Here is a 17,403-nt window from a genome sequence, read left to right as displayed (position 1 = left end):
ACATGCGCCCAAGAGACTTCCAGACATCTGAATGTCAATCCGGGCGCATTTATCACCAGACACTACCTAACTCTATCATCTCAGCCAAATCCAATCAATTCTAACAAGTATTATACCCATGGCCCATCCATTCCCCTCTAAGCCTGAATGTAACCCACCCCGGCATAATGTCTCAATCGTACGTGGGAGCGGAACTCATCATACCAACATCTTCACGCTTGATTATTCCATAATTACATAAAGCTACAGAAACCCTAATAAATTGAGAATACAAACACGCCTGATTAGGCAACTCATTCAAAATTATTTCTATTTGCTTGCTAGAAATACAAGTAATGTATTGACTAAGATTGACTACATGCTTCACCCAACTGAGAAACCCTTAAGTCAATAGCAGAGTTCTTATTTGTCGTTTAGACGCATGTTTAGTAAATAATTGTCAATTAGCTCACCCAAATGACAGTAACGGCCATAAAGTCCAGCGTCGCACAAGCAGGCGCCGTGCAGTCTGTGGCATCGGCCCTTGTTAGCACAGTTACACTTCTTCTTGCAGCTCTTGCCAAAGTACCCCTTAGGACAACCTGGAATTAACCAAATGGAATCATATCATTTCTACTTGTATCACTTCAAGGTTCTATAGTCCAAGGTTCTCTAATCTAAAATAATAAAATAATAAATAATAAAATTAACATATATATATATATATATATATATATATATATATATCTATAGCGTATTATGGCTTTTGTACATTATATAAAGCTATAGTCCCACCAAGAGTGTATTCTTTTCTAGAAAATCACTATGTAATTACAAGCATTATCCTATATTCGTTTTTTTTTGTCTCTTTTCTTACTTACCATCCTCACAGAATTCTCCGGTCACTCCTTGAGGACATCGGCATTTTCCCGTAACGGGGTCACACGTTCCTCCGTTTTTACAGTTACATTTCTGGCTACAGTTTTGCCCAAATGTGTTATCCGGACAAGCTGCATTAAAAATAATAATGAAACAGGCGGTATGTAATTCACTAGCATGACATCTGTCTTTACTTTTTAAATAAACAGTGTTACATGTTCCCCAAATATTAAAAAAATATCCTTTTGGATATTTTGATTATATAAATGTTTCCCCCCCACCCCCCAAGACCAAGGATCCCCTGGCAATGAGAAACCATTGATTCGGAAACATAAAAGTTCAGGCTTGGAAATAATTCTGGGTTTGTCATATTAAATCATATGGTTCGGCTGTAGGAAATTTGGAGTACGATTCATTTTAACAAATTTGCTGTTAAATTATGGTAAGCAGATGTTCACTTTAATTAAGGGGGCTTATTAAAGAACCGCACATCCGCGGACACTGACTGTGAGACGGAAAGTATTTTCCATAAATCCTCAAAAAATAAGGAAAAATATATTGTAAATTAAAGCTTCATGTATCCAGGCAACTTACAGCTTGGGGGGGGGGGAATAGCCCTGACAACACACTCGAAGTACACATGGAGTCCTGACTCAAGGATGTATATGCTGTCTAAGGATGTTTTTCCTCCAACCGCCCCTCCAATTTTAAGTCAAAGCACCTAATAATTGATAGGAGAGAACGCTGAACCTTTTAGGGTCAAAATGTACCCAAAAAAAAGCCTTAAGTAGAGGTTTGATGGATATAACACATGCTAAGTAAAAACCACATTTGCCTAAAATACATTCTTGGATTGGGCTTTTATATTTCGACATTCTCCACCAAAACGCAAATGCCAATACCACAATACAGGAGGATTTGGAAGGACCTTCTATCCAAACCAAGGTCTTTGCTTTTTGGCAGTGGGGTGGATTATTTTGAGTCATTCAAGACTGAACAACAGTCCAAACCTTTTGAGATAAATTAAAACAACGTCCAGACTAATGTGTCAGAAATCTGTTCAGCTTAAAATAATATCGTTCCTATTCACGAGATCAAAACATAGGAAGCCGCGGGACATTTCGCTGCTGGGACGCCAGGGCTTCAATATTTTAATAGTCATGGAAACAATGAATATCAAAATATGGAGAGCATTTTGGAATTTGATGCAAGCCAAACCAACGCTATAAAGTGATATAATCTAGAGACCAGACTTAAATAAACCAATGGCTTGGCGTTTTATACGAAGATAAACATTAGCAGTTCTGGGTCGGTGCTGATGTGGCACCAAAAAATCACAGGTTTTATGACATCATATGGCTTCATACTTCAAATAAACCAAAAAAGATGTTTGTCCATCAGAATCTCTACAATGAAGCTGGCATTAAAGGCAGGTCTTTTTAGTGACAGTACTAGTCAACATTGTATATCTTAAGTCTAAAACCCATATGCCAGGGTTCAATGGTTTTGGGACCATCAAGTCTTTAGTCTTTTAATGGGCTATATAAAAAGATGTAATGCTACATACGCTTTCAGAACCTTAGAAAGAATGAAGAAGAGATCTCCGAGGTCCCAAAGGTTTCTGTAACTTTACAAGTTCTGCTATGTTGACCTAATGAATGGTATCAACCTCAACTAAATGCCCCATTATGGCTAACATGGCTATATACATGTCTTCAGTCACAAAAATATACATTACTACCCAATAAAATATTGCAAAACTCTATAAAAGTGTATGCTGGGGATTTATAGCTCAGAGGATTTTCAGTTGTGTTGCTGAGCCCACAGACGTAGAATAAGAAGTTATTTCTTGATATATGACGTAGAGTTGAACTTACTTTGATTGCATATAAGACCGGTCCAGCCCGCCGGACACATACAGCCATCCATGTCTGTATTACACACTCCTCCGTTTGAGCAATCGTCACAGGTTAAGGTGCAGTCTGGCCCAAAAGTTCCATCAAAACACACTGCCGACAGAAAACATATTGACATTACTCCTCATGGGTATATTCAGCCAGTTTCACTGAAAATAAATAGTCTTTTTGTGTGTAAAAGACTAAAAACCTGATAAAACCACTATAAGATAATTAAACCATAAATATAAGAACATGTTATGCCCGTTGATATCTGTCATATTCAGATAAATTGTAGAGTTAATGAAACAGCTTTTTTTCTCCCACAATTCAGGCTACTTTCACTAATTAATGGGCCAATTAAATGGTTATTACTGTTACAGTCATTCATCATGATTATTCATTTAAGACTATGTGGAAGACCCCCAAGATCAATCATTTTACAGAATGCTAGTCCAGATCGTTTCATAAGGAATATATCATATTGTTGATAGATGCGGTCTAACCAGACATCCTGTTTTCAGGTATTTTGACCAAATGTTCACCTACTGTTTTTTTTATTTTTGACGTACAGGGTAATAAAGGAAAAAAGAAATAGAACAGATTATTAAATATGGAGCTAGTTTATTAAATGTTACCAAATGATTCTGAAAGCGTGTGTTCTCCTCTGGCTTCTGCTTCCTCGTCATCATCGTATTCATCATCATTAAAATGTGCAAACTCATCTCGTAACAACGTAACTTGGGGAATGGAACGAAGGAGAGGTTGTTGCCCATAGATTGCTTCCTGAGGGTTATGGGTGGCTAGAAAACAAAGTAATAAGAAAAATATTGTAGATTATTGCTAAGATATTAATAAATTTCACCAATATTACCAGGATTCTAAACACTTATTATTTTTGAAACAAAGTCCGGTGTCCTGTTATGAAGAGGCGTATCTTGGCCTCTATGAAGCAAAGGTGAAAACTGGGCAACCTCTGTCTTGCAGACTAGTCTGTCCTATTGATATTTCAATTGGACAATATTTTTTTTTTCTATTTGATAACGGATCGTGTTTTGGTGGCTTCTATACTAGAAAAGTCTACTGAGAAAAAGAGTCCTCAAAGACCAAGTCCCTAAGTATGACAACCGCCAGTTCTAAGCTAGGATTAACAGCTGTTAATAAAACAAATGCTTATATAATGAAATAAAACTATAGTAAAACATTTTTCATTACCTATACAGCTCCTGCCGTCATCATCCAGTGTATACCCGGGGTGGCAGACGCACTGGAACGAGCCCACAATGTTCTCGCAGAGATGACCACAGCCACCATTATTTGAAGAGCACTCATCAACATCTGTTAGAGAAATGTCTTTGTTAGTTCCAGCTCATGACTTGCTAATAGCTGACTAGTAGAATATAAAAGCTATATAAGCTATAAACAACAAAATACATTACATCAACTATTTTCCTTTCTTTCCTTGTCTACTGTTTTATTCGCTTGCCCTTTTCTAGCTTTTTGCTGCCTCTTCCGAACTATCCAAACCAGTTGACTTGTAGCGGTCTGGCCAACGTCAACGTCAGAAAGACAACGTCGGCCGCCTTTGGTGCATATTAACTGGTATAACATATTTTTGGGACTTTTTATCCAAGATTATTTTGTATCTGAGGATTAAAAGCTGAGGAACATACCATCACACCCGCAGCCATCGGGGTTAAGCCTGTAGCCGGTGTAGCAAACACACTCGTAGCCCCCGGCGTTATTCGAGCACTCTTGCTGACAGCAGGACACACCGTTGGAACACTCATCAGCATCTGGAGTCAGAGAGAAAAAAAGAGCCACTCGCTAAATCATTTTTGCTGGCGAGACGCTTGATGTTTTATGCACTAACACAGTTCGGGGCTGATCAATCGATCAATATCTCACCCCTCTAGGGAATCCAATTTGGAATGTAACACATTGGATTCCATCATCTATCAAACACACAGTGGGCGATATGTATAAATAAAGGTTTTATTTGGAATGAAAAGCATGATCTCAGTCTTTTTTTCTTTTCCTGCGCATCTGCGTACTAAAGATTTCGGCACCGGTTTAATAAATGTCTATACATTAAAGACACGAACGTAGCCTTTTACTCTCAGATTGCAATTTTCCATTCTCGTGTTGCGACAATGTTATATGTCAGTTGCCAGAGTAGGACAATAGAACAATTCATTGATCTAGAATGTGTTGCGCTTTTGAGGCCTTTAATGCTCTCAAATTAGAGTTCCCTTCTGTAACTTAACTCCTCTAAACACATGTTCAGATATTCGAGCCAGAAATCCAGTATTTGTCCTCAAAGTGATACTTTATACACCTCCTACGCTGTATTCTTGTAAAGAACCAGCACTGGGATATTTAAAAAGATATTGATTCTGTCATTAAACATCTGCGCGAGGACCGGTGGAATCTTTTTGGATCACGTTGAAGTGGCAAGCAATAGTCCACTTACTGAGATTATGGTATTAAATACTATACATGTTATAAATATGTGCCTCCGAGGTGACTTATATTTTAATTTTCATCTAAAAAGGTCCAAAAATACCATCTTTCTATTTCAATCCATTATTTTTACAACACATTAATATGAACCATTTATCAAAACATCATCAATAACCAGAAGGCGTTGACTCCGAAGGCCAAGTTTTACCAACAAGCAGGAAAGTTTCAGCGGAACTTTTCAACTGACCTGAAACTGAACTAGGTTAGGCTCTAAGCTTTACAGAAACACGTAACATGGTATGATTCCATTGGGTTTAGAAAGCATTCACTTAAAACCTTGGCTTGGTCCCACACGCTGAGGAACCTTGCCAAGTTCAGACTGTAAACTGGCCGAGATAAAACAAAGTTAAAATTAGCGAATGGGTGACGTGATAATTCTAGTATTTATATGCAATTATCACGTCTACGGTGCACGTGACAAATAAAATACATTCTGTAAGTCATTGTGGTCCTGTAGAATGTGAAAATACAAACTTTCATGGATTCAAACTGAGCCTAATAAAAAATAAATAGAATTAGACAGACATAGAGGATAAACACTGGTATACGTAATGCTAAGTACATACTAGGCTTTTGACAAAAATAATCTGGATATTTCAAGCAAAATTTCCTAAAACTTTCTGTTTTTGTATTCATTTTTTTATCTTAAAGTTGATTTGACCAGGAGCACTACTGCCTGTCTCTCATGAGAGTGTCTTCAATATCATACGTTCTTTGGAGTAGGGCTATTTGCTTTTCACTGATCATTTTTTTCTTACACTTAGTAAAGTTTCAGGGAAACATTCATAATTACGTAAAAGGCGATGATAGATTTACTTAAATGTTAAGGTTCCGAAGTGGTTGATTTGCCGAGCTAAGCATTTTATTATGTGCGTTTATCCATGCGTGTCAAGATACCTTGTAAATCGTGCTTCTGAATGTGGCTTACAGGGAAAACACTCTAGCTTGCATAAGTACATAGAGTAGACAGTCTGACTTAGTATGTCAGGAAATGCCTTTGCGGTGAGTTTTCCTACGAGCCTCCAAAACAGGTTTCAGGACTGCGTCTACTAATCAGAAGCATCGAGGTTGTAAAAATGAGCTCGCTTTTCAATAGATGTGTTTAGCAGGATTGTGTTGGACAAATAATTTTATTTTGTGATTTCAACAGAACCACTATGGGTTATTGAGTATTTGAAGAACGTCCGCTTTATGGCCCCACTAGCAGGGGCATATTATGAATAGAGTCAATGGCCGCTCTCAGGGCGTCCTTCCAGTGTATTAATGTAATTTTGATGCAAATTATTATATTCTAGGTTACGTTTATGTAACTATTGGGCCACAAAGCTGTCCTGGGCTGGAATTTAGTATAACTTACATGTATTTGGTTTAACTACTTAATTAGGCTATTTGCCAATATTATGTGCTTAGATCACCATCACAGACACAGCCAACAAAACAAGGAATGTTTGTAAAGGTAAACTTAGTCCACAATCTCTCAAGAACATTTTTTGGAAAGCAGGAAACATTAGAAAAACATAGAATCTTTCCATAGAATTTTCTGAAAAGTAGATAATTCATGCTAAATACAAACTCGCTGTCTCATCTCTGCTCAATACCGAGAGATGAACATATGGGACAGGGTGTTAAGAAGGTCAACAGGTCCAAGTATCAGAAGATCCATTGCAATCTATTCACCTGCACATGTTTTCCCATCAACGTCCAACTCAAATCCTTGGGGACAGATGCAAAGGGGACCGGTGTTGGTGTGTCGACATTGATGGGAACATCCTCCATTGTTGATTTCACAGCTGTTGATGATCTCCATCTCAATTCCTGGGACAGAACATCATTAGTTTGTTGCCACTCACATACCACAGTGGAATAGATACATGTGTAACAGTAATATAACGGGATAATAATTAACATGCAATTTACACACACACACACACACACTTACTTTACGGTTTTAAGGACTAATGTTCCAGGTTACTACTTATAGCAGTATAAATACTGTTTATATATAGAACCTCCTGAAACGTTTCTAAAGCTTCTATATTGCCCTTTGCTCCCATGGTTTGTCCTAAGATGCTCTTTGCCGATTCTTATTCTTATGATTGCCACTCATTTCCCTTCCTACTCATGTGGGCTTTTATTTCATGTTAACAAAGAACCAAATCCCATCCACGCTCCACTGCGTTTAAACAGTAAGGCAAAACACAAAATATGTACGGCTAACAGCTGGAACGCCAAGCTATGGGAATTCATGTTGGCAAATCCCAGGAAGACAAATAATGCTATTTATGCTTAGTTTGATTCAACATACGTTTGGCGTTAGACTTTTCAAAAAATGTTACTACAAAAAATCCAGAATATCAGAATGGTCTCAATAACATATATTGGTGGTTCTGTGGTGTTCGCAGGCCTAGTTGCGGATAAAGACATGGAAGTTGCTTGCATTTCTGTGCAACTTGCTCTTGGGGTGAACATGAACTAAGATTCAAGGACCCCTTAGAGCTCCGCAGAGATTTTTTAAGGTAAGATTCTAGATATATTTGGACGGTTAATTAAAAACTAGAAACAAATGTGTCACTTAACGCACCCTTTGTAGGTGCCCTGGTGTTAGGTGCGTCTTTATTTTGACACAAAGCTCCCTCTACTTTCTCATTTGAATCCTCCTTGTATATAGTATTTTTTCTGAAATATAATACTTGACTATTCGGATAATAAATTAGGTCGGGCAGCCTCTGATATTGCACATTAACCGCTTGTGATTTATTTGTTTCCAAATTTTTTATGAAAGTCAGCCGCGTCCTAAACTATCTGCTGTCTGTGGTTTTGTCTGCGATGGGTTTATAGCTGAAGCAGTAAATACACTTTAGAACGTTCACAAAATAATTGTTCCTTTTTAATTTAGGTGCCTGCTATGTTAATTACTTTCCGTTCATAAATATTAGAGTGTAAGGATGTTTTTTCCCCCTATGCTCTGACGTTCTGAGTGTACTCAGGATACATTCGGCAAGAAATATGAACTATACATATGAGAACGTCGTATGTTTCCGGCAATGATTTACAGCATATGAAGCAGAATCCATGCAGATGTTGGAAGGGTTAGCGTTCTGGTTTAATACAACAATTCCTGGTCTTCCCAATGGAACACTTACTGAAACATTGCTTTCCGTCAGACCCCAATTCATACCCAGGGCTGCAGCCACAGAGAAAGGATCCAGGGGTGTTGAGACAGCTGTGGGCACACATGGCCGGGCTAGCCGCACATTCATTAATGTCTTTAAAAAAGAAGTGGAGGAACATAATAGAGAGATTATTAAATGTGAAAATGGGGCACTGAAGCAAGGAAACATTACTGCCAAGAGAAACATTCTCTAACGACGTACGTTTCATTTGTAAAAGCTCTTTCTCCATGTTAACTGACTTATTAATAGTCTGCAAAAAAAGGGCTAAGTTGTGTGCTATATGAAGCTCTAATTAATATGACCGCTGTGAAAATGGTTGAAAATGAAATTTGGCTGAGAACTGAACTAACTCACTCTTTAAATTAAGGTTCTAGGCTTTTAGAGTGCTTGAAAAACAAAAGCACTTTTCTTAAGGACAAGGCTTGGATAAGCTGGCATACTGGGCTGTTGGCCATGGCAATACATATCCAGCCATAGGCCGCACTGATGTCACCAGGCAGCGGTCAGCCATAAAGTGCCAGTCCGACCATGACAAGGACAGACAAACTCCCCTTTTAGAGCAGATTCCATTGTGCTAAACTGGACAAGAACTTAAAAAGAGGCTAGCCAACTCGTGAGAGTGTCTCCAGCAGCTGGTCCTGCATCGCTGATCGGGTGCACGCTACTGAATAGTCCACCCGTTACTTAGACAAGGTGTCCATGAGAAGATCTAGTTTAGGTTTAAGGAGTAGCCAGCAACTTGTATGCTTAATGGAGACTGCATAAGTACAAAGGGTTATGGGTACACCCCATATACATGTCTCCCCAGATATGTCATCTTTATGAGTGCTTTTATCTCAGTATCCGAATACTGAGAGAGGGGGTGGAAGTTGTCTTCAAGTAACAATGGTTCCTTTTCATAACTGAAGATGTGGTCACACCGTTTTTACCACTTATTTTGTTATATGAGAGGAGATCAATAACGTGTTTCAACAACTAATTTTATATTAAGTATCAAGCCACAATAGAGTCATTAGTTGGCAGTAACATAATCGCAGATCTTGGAAGATATTAAAGCCTTGTCATCTTCAATGCCCGAGGGTGTCTCCTGGCAAAACCCTGACTTCTAATTACGAGCCCAGATGTTCGCATAGTATTTAAAAAACTAAATCTTAAAACTAAATTTAAAAAAATGACGCTTTCATACAATACCTTCACAGGTCTTCCCATCAGATGCCAGGGTGTACCCGGGGTGGCAGGCGCACTTTGCAAGGGATCCTTCACCGACACATAGCTGGGAACAACCCCCGTTTCTTGAAGAACAGGGGTTATTTACTGTTGATAGAAAAATACATTAAAACAGTTTAAAACACAGTTTTTTTTCTCACAAAGGGAAACAAGAAAATATTAAATGTTTTTGTAGGCATTTAACCAAAATCAATTAATTTCCTAGCTGTATCAGAAAAATGCCGTAACATTCTAAAAATGAAACCGCAGATTTCTGTTAAAAAGACATAAACAACAGCAGCCATTCTAAACTTTACCTAAACTCAAGAGACCAGCACTTTTGTTCTTTGTTAAAATGAATGTCCGTAAGGGTAGAGAAAAATCCTCTAAATGCTGAACGCTACTTTCACCCCTTCTCAGAATGTTTGCTTGCTATCTATTACTTAAGAACAGTATTCTACAGCCCTAGATGTAAAAAAAAATCCTTATAAACAACATTTTTTACTTTTGTTTCTTTTTATAGTGCTAAAAATACATTAAAATTCTAAACTCACATACACACTCACATATGTAACCCCTTCTGCTCCAACAGCTACACCGCTAAGTTGTGAGGGGTATAGTAGACCCCTAATTAAAATGTGAAAATCCCAATAAAATAAGTTTGTTTTTATTTATTTCTGAAAATCTGCTTGTATCTATGGTGACAGTAATTCTTCTGTTTATTATATTTAAAAAAAAAATTGGTTACAAAATAACAATGAATCTCCAACTTGGTCCCAAAAGTATCCACTCTACAGTTCGGTTACCCCTTTACCCTTCGCTGCCCAGCTTCTGTCCATACTGAGACACATAAATAATATACATTTATGTCACTGAATTAATGTTTCTATTTTTTTACTCCTTTAAAACAATAAATCAAACTATGAAACAAACCCCAAACACCCCAGACAAACAATAAATCATTAGCTGTGCTTTGCAGCTGCCTTTTAGTTTGAAGAATGGATCTCGTACTTTGTTGGGGGTGCTCAAAAAAAAGTCTCTAAATTCCAATTTAATAAAGAATTATACTACTGTATTACTTTAGTTATTTTACAAGCTGATGGTGACATTCCTTGCAGCAGATATCCTGGTTTTAAAGGAGCTTTTAAAACTTTATGATTTTGTTAATGAAGAAATAGCGTCAGCATTCCAAAAGCTCATTACCATATAGCTTCGTGTATAAAGAACTTTAACAACTGCCTATTAAAAAAAATAGGTTGCATTTTAGTCTGGCGCTCCCCCGGTCTAATATTATAGCTTGAATGTAAATGTACGTTCTGGAACTATATATAATTCTTTATCCCTGCTGTGCCAAGTTTCAATGACGCCAGTTCTGTGTCACTAAGCCTTAAAAAAAGAGGTGGATAATATGTGTCTCTCAAATTGCCACCTCCGTTATCTTCAATCAGTTATGGGCTCGGAACTCATATTGTATGGTTTTAAATGGCTAAAGAGGGGCAAAACAATATACAAACAAACCACATTTCTTCAACACTAGAGAACAAGCAAACCAAAGGTATAGTTGAACTTCCTTGGGTCACAGCAATGGAGGCAGCTAGTATCTCTCTACTTACAAGTAAGCAAGGAGGTCTACGTCAGGACTCAACCTTTAGACTTGAGGTGGACCTCAAGATCTTTGAAGGGTGAAACCAAATGCAAAAAAGTTTGGGAACAACTCAATCAAGAACGGACAGCCACTTAATAGTCTGTCCAATGGTGCGTCCTCATTAGGGAACAAATGAAGTATTAGCTCTCTTGTGCCCTTACAGAGGGAAAACTATCCATCAGTTTAATAGCCCCATGAAGGGCAGAATGTACTTCTGTGGCTTGTGGGTTCCCTTGTGCAGAGGACATTTCCGTTCTGGATTGCCGTTGTGGAATGGATCAGACTTCTATGTCTGTGTATATTTTTTTTTTTCTCTAATGGAACACACTGGTAAAAACTTGGAAGGCTCCCAAGCAGGGATGCACCGTAGGGCAGACTATTAAGCAGCTATCCATTGTTGTCAATGTTTTTTTGTATGGTAGATATGGGTTTCCTGATACAGATGATATGCACAATGCATGCGTTTTTACTGGAGTAAACATATGCATCTCTTATATACGGGTCTTAAATTGACAATGTTACTGTAAAGTGGTCCACCTGTCACTCAAAGAGTAAACGGAATCATCTCATCCAATGAGCATTAGAAACTGATGTGTAGAATGAAAAGAATCATTTTGGATTGTGATTGTAGAAAAGTTCCAAGCTTGGTAGGCAACAAAAACAGAGACTCAAAGAAAATTTACATTATTTGCATTACTATATATTATACATATTATATATATTTAGAAATAAAAAAAATGTCAAAAGCACTGTATAACAACACAATAGAACATACACATCCCAACACATACAACAAAATAGTTCATACACTGTTATGTGCTGTTTTTGTATTTATTATTCACTGTAGGAAACTTACGTTCGCAATGCTTGCCATCTGACTTTAAACGATAATTCTGTCTACAACGACACTGGTAGTGGGCCGCCGAAAGCTGTACACAGTCATGTTCACAGCCCCCATTGGCGATCGAACAAGAATAGACAGCTGAAATAAAATCGGCATAAGCAGATTAGATATTTCCAATTTGAAAATAAACTTGTGTTGTTAATAATTATTATTTTTTTAAATTTAGTTATATTTTATAGGGTATTTCAGGCAACGTTTCCAATAATCATCAATGGAAATTTCAATGGAATAATATCAGTCAAAAATGGACGTTATAACACACTTCTACATATATAACAGACTTTATCCTCAAAGTTCTTCTACAACTCTGTGCTTTCTAAATCTCTAATTACCAGGGTTTGGCATGTTATATGGTTCGCTTAGGTTTGACGGAGTTACTTTTTTGGCATATACACACATATATTGGGTTTGGCCACCATCTATTTTAAAATCCTCCAAAATAGCATCAAGTAGCTTTTATGATCTAGTCTTGGCTCACATCCTAGCCAGTCATATGCTGCCATGTCTTGCCGTACCATGCCAGGTAAATTTACCCAAAGGCGTCTAACCCGCAGTCTAATGCAATGATGCCAGCTTGGTAGTTTACCAGACTCAATAAAAAATAATATCCTCATGCAGAACTTTCCACGATAGCTGAAGTCTTCCTGGTGTTCTCAATATTCAGCCTCGCAACAAGACAATAAAATGTGTACTTGGCTGCTAAGGACTTGCTGACCACAAAAGACCACACAGAAATCAACACAAACATTTAATGAAGAAGCCAAGTTTCTAACTATAGTGTTATTGCAAGCAAGATGACTTTCCGTGACCTTCAGAGAAAGGTTTGATTGGAAAAAGCATCATATTTCTATAGGCGATCCTGACTTTCAAGAGGCTAGATAGGCTTGTAGGACCTTTTTGAGATCTTATAGCAAGAGCGGTGGACAACCTTAACTGCAACATGGACCCACAATGACACAACCTATCACCAAAACGGAGCCCTGGGTTATGTGACCCAGTACCACTTATTGTTCAAGAAAGTGACCAATATCTCCAACAAATTTAAAAAAAAAGCTTCCATGATCTTTGAAGGTTTCTTCTTTTCTCCAAAAAGGTGATTTTTATACCAATCGCGTTCTTAACGTGTATTGAAAGAGGGAAATCAAGCCGTGTATTTAAGGACACGCAAAATAATATCAGCTGACTTCCACATGCCACAATCATGCTAAGCTGTGAAACACTCTTTATAATCATTTTTGTTGGACAGAGTGCATTCCAGTTCAGTACAAGTAATGCGAACCAGCAGCTCCTTCTGGGCAAAAAAAAGTATAAATAGCTAAAAATATTTCTTTCTGGATTTCTGCCTTACTGTGATCATCTGTAGTGCCACGAGACTACCGCAATCAAACTAAAAACAATTTAATATAATTATATTAACTCTGCTTTGTTTAGTTTTACGTTGAAATAAAATAAGCTTCTTGAGAGCCTCACAGGTTCCTTTAAAGCAATTTCCGAGCAATGCTTCATGAATGCAACGTTTAAAACTGCGTAGCGCGCGCATGCCGATAAATAACCGTGTCGTTTTTTAATCCAATTTATGGTATTCCATTAAATAATATTATTGAGCTCAATTACCATTCCGTCTTGAAAGGGAAAAGTGATTTTGTTAAGGAATGTTCCAGTGAAAAGAGAGCTAAACGTTCTATCGTTCTCTCTATTGTGTTTGTGCTATTTATTTCAGTGGCTTTATATACTTTGTAATTGCACTATTAGTGTCACCAGCATGAATGTTATTCACATCGATTGGGGTTTAAGTCTGAAAATGTTCTAATAATTTTGGAAAATGTATGAAAATTAAGATAATTTAGGAAGTAAACCGGAGTTCTGCTTTGGGACTTGGTGACAAATCCGGGGACAGAGAAGGTAAAAGTACTGTTTGTTCCGGACATCTCGACATCTTGAGAAATCAAACATTTTTACGCCATCAGAGAAACCATTAATGCCACGAATGCCTTTGTAAGCCAATCAGGAAAGAGATGTGATTGGCTGATATTTGAAAGGTAAATGGTTCATTGACCGCCTTGCAGATAACATCGGAGAGAGACAGAAGCTTAGAACCTGGGATACAAAGGACTATCGTCGATAGATATAATTAGACATAGTGAAGGCTCTATATAACAATAAAGAACACAAATGTGAAAAGATGGGGTCGGGTAGTGATTTTTAAAAGGAAGCCGCCACGTGCCAGACTATCCTTCATTCTGATTCTTACTTCCTATATGCATCACATCAATCAAGTGTTCCTTCTTGTTTTTAATTGTGATGATGTAACATAAAATATGCATTATTTCTTGCCCCTGCTTCCTGTATAACGTGGTTTAAACTGGCATCTCATCCTGAGATATTTGTGATAGTAGCTTTACAGAGGCTCTAGTGCGAGACGCACATGCGCAGTCTTCTAAAACAATACCGGAAAGACTAAGGCGGGTTTAAACCTTGTGCCAATGCAAGCTTTCTTGGGGCATTAAGGGAAATACATGAAATGACTTTGCTATGGCTTGGTGGATGTCAGCTCTAGAAAATATAAATCTGAATAATGTAAATACACATTAAATGAAACTGATGACACAAATGAGATGGTTTTCAGTGCAGAATTCGATTATATCTCAACTCCCAATGCTAAAAGTAATGAATTGGCAAAGTTTTTATCATGTCAAAATTACAATTTTGTTGGTCCACCAAGAAGGCAGGAGAAAAACCGTTTTATCTCAATATCAATTCACCTAGTGATGGAGTTGCAGTTTTATATAAATCTAAAACTTGGTATTTTTGGTATATCCTTGTCACATGCGGCGTAATTGTAAAAATGGGGAATGTGGTTTATGTGTTTACGGCACATATGTGTTATGTGGGTATGACAATCCTTGCTGGGAATTATCAGCTTCTACCTTGGAGGCTGATGGGTTTTCAGGATACTAGCTGGGGGGCTCCCAGGCTATAACGTCTTCTGTGGAAGTAGGGGGCATTATAGAGCCTCAATCCATGCCCACCTCCCCAGACTCATTATGGTGTTTCGTGGTCCATAGCTGATAGATAAATGGAACAAGGGGATTTAAACATGCCTGGGATCGGCATATGGCTCCTGAATATAAGACAAGAATGAGGACTGATTAAGGTCTGAGTCTTTACATCGGGGAAAAAAACGACCAGACTAGATTAGCCAAGTAGGTCTGTTGATAAATTCTACGTTTCTCTTCTATGGAATGACTTAATCAACAGGATTCTTCAATTGGTTGCTGTACCAATAAAACTCAGTTTCAAACTTTGCACCGGAATCACTTTTCCACATATAAATCTGGTCTTTTGCTGCTTGCATGCATCAATACTTATTTTATATTTTCATATCATATATTACATTTTAGGGATTATGCTGACGTTGACCTGGAACACACTCTGAATATATGTGCTAAATATCAATGCATTTGTCTTCTTCTCCTAACAGAGATGACTGTTAGAAAAACGTAACAGCTGTAACTATCAGCGATCACTCCATGCTTCATGTATCTTGGAAGCTCCGCAGAAACGGTATCTTCTTCTTAGCACCTTCTGCGGTCAAACGATACATTTTGTGTTTGTGGAAACTAAAAGCAGACTAGACATGGACAACATAAAATGCGCTAGTTATTTTTAAAGTATGTTTAAAGTATAAATGACAGAGTTGTGTCTGCCTTTTATTGATTTGTCTGATTGTTCAGTCAACAACGTATCTTCTACCTGTGTAGGAGGGATAAACCCAAGGTGCATATTATGTTTGTAAGAAGTTTTTAAATGAGTAGGATGTGTGACACGGACTGGAGTATAATGACATTAAAAAATATATAAAAATCTCATAAATTACAATTCTTTTGTTCAATATGGCTGGGTTTGCTCAGAGCCTTAGAGATTCTTCTGCTGTCGGAACAATGGGACATAGCTGGCAATGGAAGCAGTAACGCTTCAAGCTCTGTGTCCTGGTGGCCTAGCCGCGTAGACGGATTGATGTTGGGATATGATGTCATGGCCCAGAACTCCCAGTCTCTGCACAAGTTGAGCCATGGCAAGGAAACAAAGCGTCAATGCCACTGATTGGATTTGTTGGACCACAAAGAACTAAACATCCATAAGCCTCTGAAGGCAAATCAATTGGATGAGGACAATTAGCGGAGCCAACACAATGCATGTCTAACATGGTTAATTGGTTCTTTAGAGTACAATACAGCCTTGGTTTCCATACCGATTTCCCATTTAGATGAAACTTGTGTCAGCCATGAACAGTAACTCATAGGTATACAAAAACGTACTTGTACTATAATCTTACAAATCATAACTGACTCCTAGAATACAGTTTAGCATGTTAGGTAATCATACATGACATCACTGTGCTAATGAAAATTAACGCTTTCCCCCACTATAATGATGCTATAATGATGATGATAGGATCCACGTGCCACTTTCCACTTACAGGAAAATGAGTAGATTCTAGGTTATACAACAAAAATAAACTATATGAAATAGAAATGGGGAAAAACATGCAAATAGATTATTGCCAGATGCAGCTAAAGATTGTGCTGTTGGCGATGGTTCAATTTGTCTGCCGTCGTTTTACTCTGGGACAGGTAAGAACTTTGTTAGTACTGGCAAACGTAAAATTAGCATATCTTTCTGTAAATTGCAATAAAATGGAAATAGCCTTTAAAGAGGACGTTTGACGCACGATTAAAGAATGAAGCTTTCCCGCAGTTATAACCCACGTAGTATCTGCCACATTGTCGCTCTCATCCCCAGAGATGCCTGGTTACGGATGCGTCAATGACCCCAACGATCTCCCCGCACAGAATTACTCATAAAGTGGTTGCTATGATGATCTCCTGGAATCCTGTGCTCGCTGAAATATGCCATGTTCATGTACTATTGATTGTTGGAATTGTTAATAAGCCCTTTAGAGTTTGTCGTTCGGCAGCACAGTTCAACCATACCCTTTAGCTCTTTTTTTAAACAGATTTCCCTCCTTGACCTTATTTAACCCCTTAATATATTTAAAGGCGTTGCTCATGCCCCCTCTTCATTCTCTTTTCTAAGTTATCCATGTTAAGGTTCGCATGTCTTCCCTAGTATGTTTTGTTAGGAAAGCCATGCACCGTTTTAATAGTAGCCCTTCTTTAAATTGTGTAATTAAAGATA

At 37.9% G+C, this 17,403-nt stretch overlaps 1 protein-coding gene across 2 annotated transcripts in view; it reads right to left on the bottom strand.

Annotated features, from left to right (window-relative positions):
* Positions 1-17,403, bottom strand: part of MEGF6 (multiple EGF like domains 6) — a 137,328-nt gene that overhangs the window by 19,818 nt on the left and 100,107 nt on the right. For both annotated transcript variants that reach the window (XM_053451686.1, XM_053451687.1), the window contains 10 exons: positions 12,157-12,282; positions 9,641-9,763; positions 8,420-8,542; positions 6,954-7,091; positions 4,427-4,549; positions 3,969-4,091; positions 3,392-3,556; positions 2,736-2,867; positions 861-989; positions 453-581 (listed from right to left, as the gene is read on the bottom strand). In XM_053451686.1, coding sequence (XP_053307661.1) covers positions 453-581; positions 861-989; positions 2,736-2,867; positions 3,392-3,556; positions 3,969-4,091; positions 4,427-4,549; positions 6,954-7,091; positions 8,420-8,542; positions 9,641-9,763; positions 12,157-12,282 — 1,311 coding nt within the window. The remainder of the gene's footprint in view (positions 1-452; positions 582-860; positions 990-2,735; positions 2,868-3,391; positions 3,557-3,968; positions 4,092-4,426; positions 4,550-6,953; positions 7,092-8,419; positions 8,543-9,640; positions 9,764-12,156; positions 12,283-17,403) is intronic.

Source organism: Spea bombifrons, chromosome 12 (assembly GCF_027358695.1).
Source record: "Spea bombifrons isolate aSpeBom1 chromosome 12, aSpeBom1.2.pri, whole genome shotgun sequence".
Lineage (NCBI taxonomy): Eukaryota > Metazoa > Chordata > Amphibia > Anura > Pelobatidae > Spea > Spea bombifrons.
This window is presented reverse-complemented; position numbering and strand designations above follow the sequence as displayed.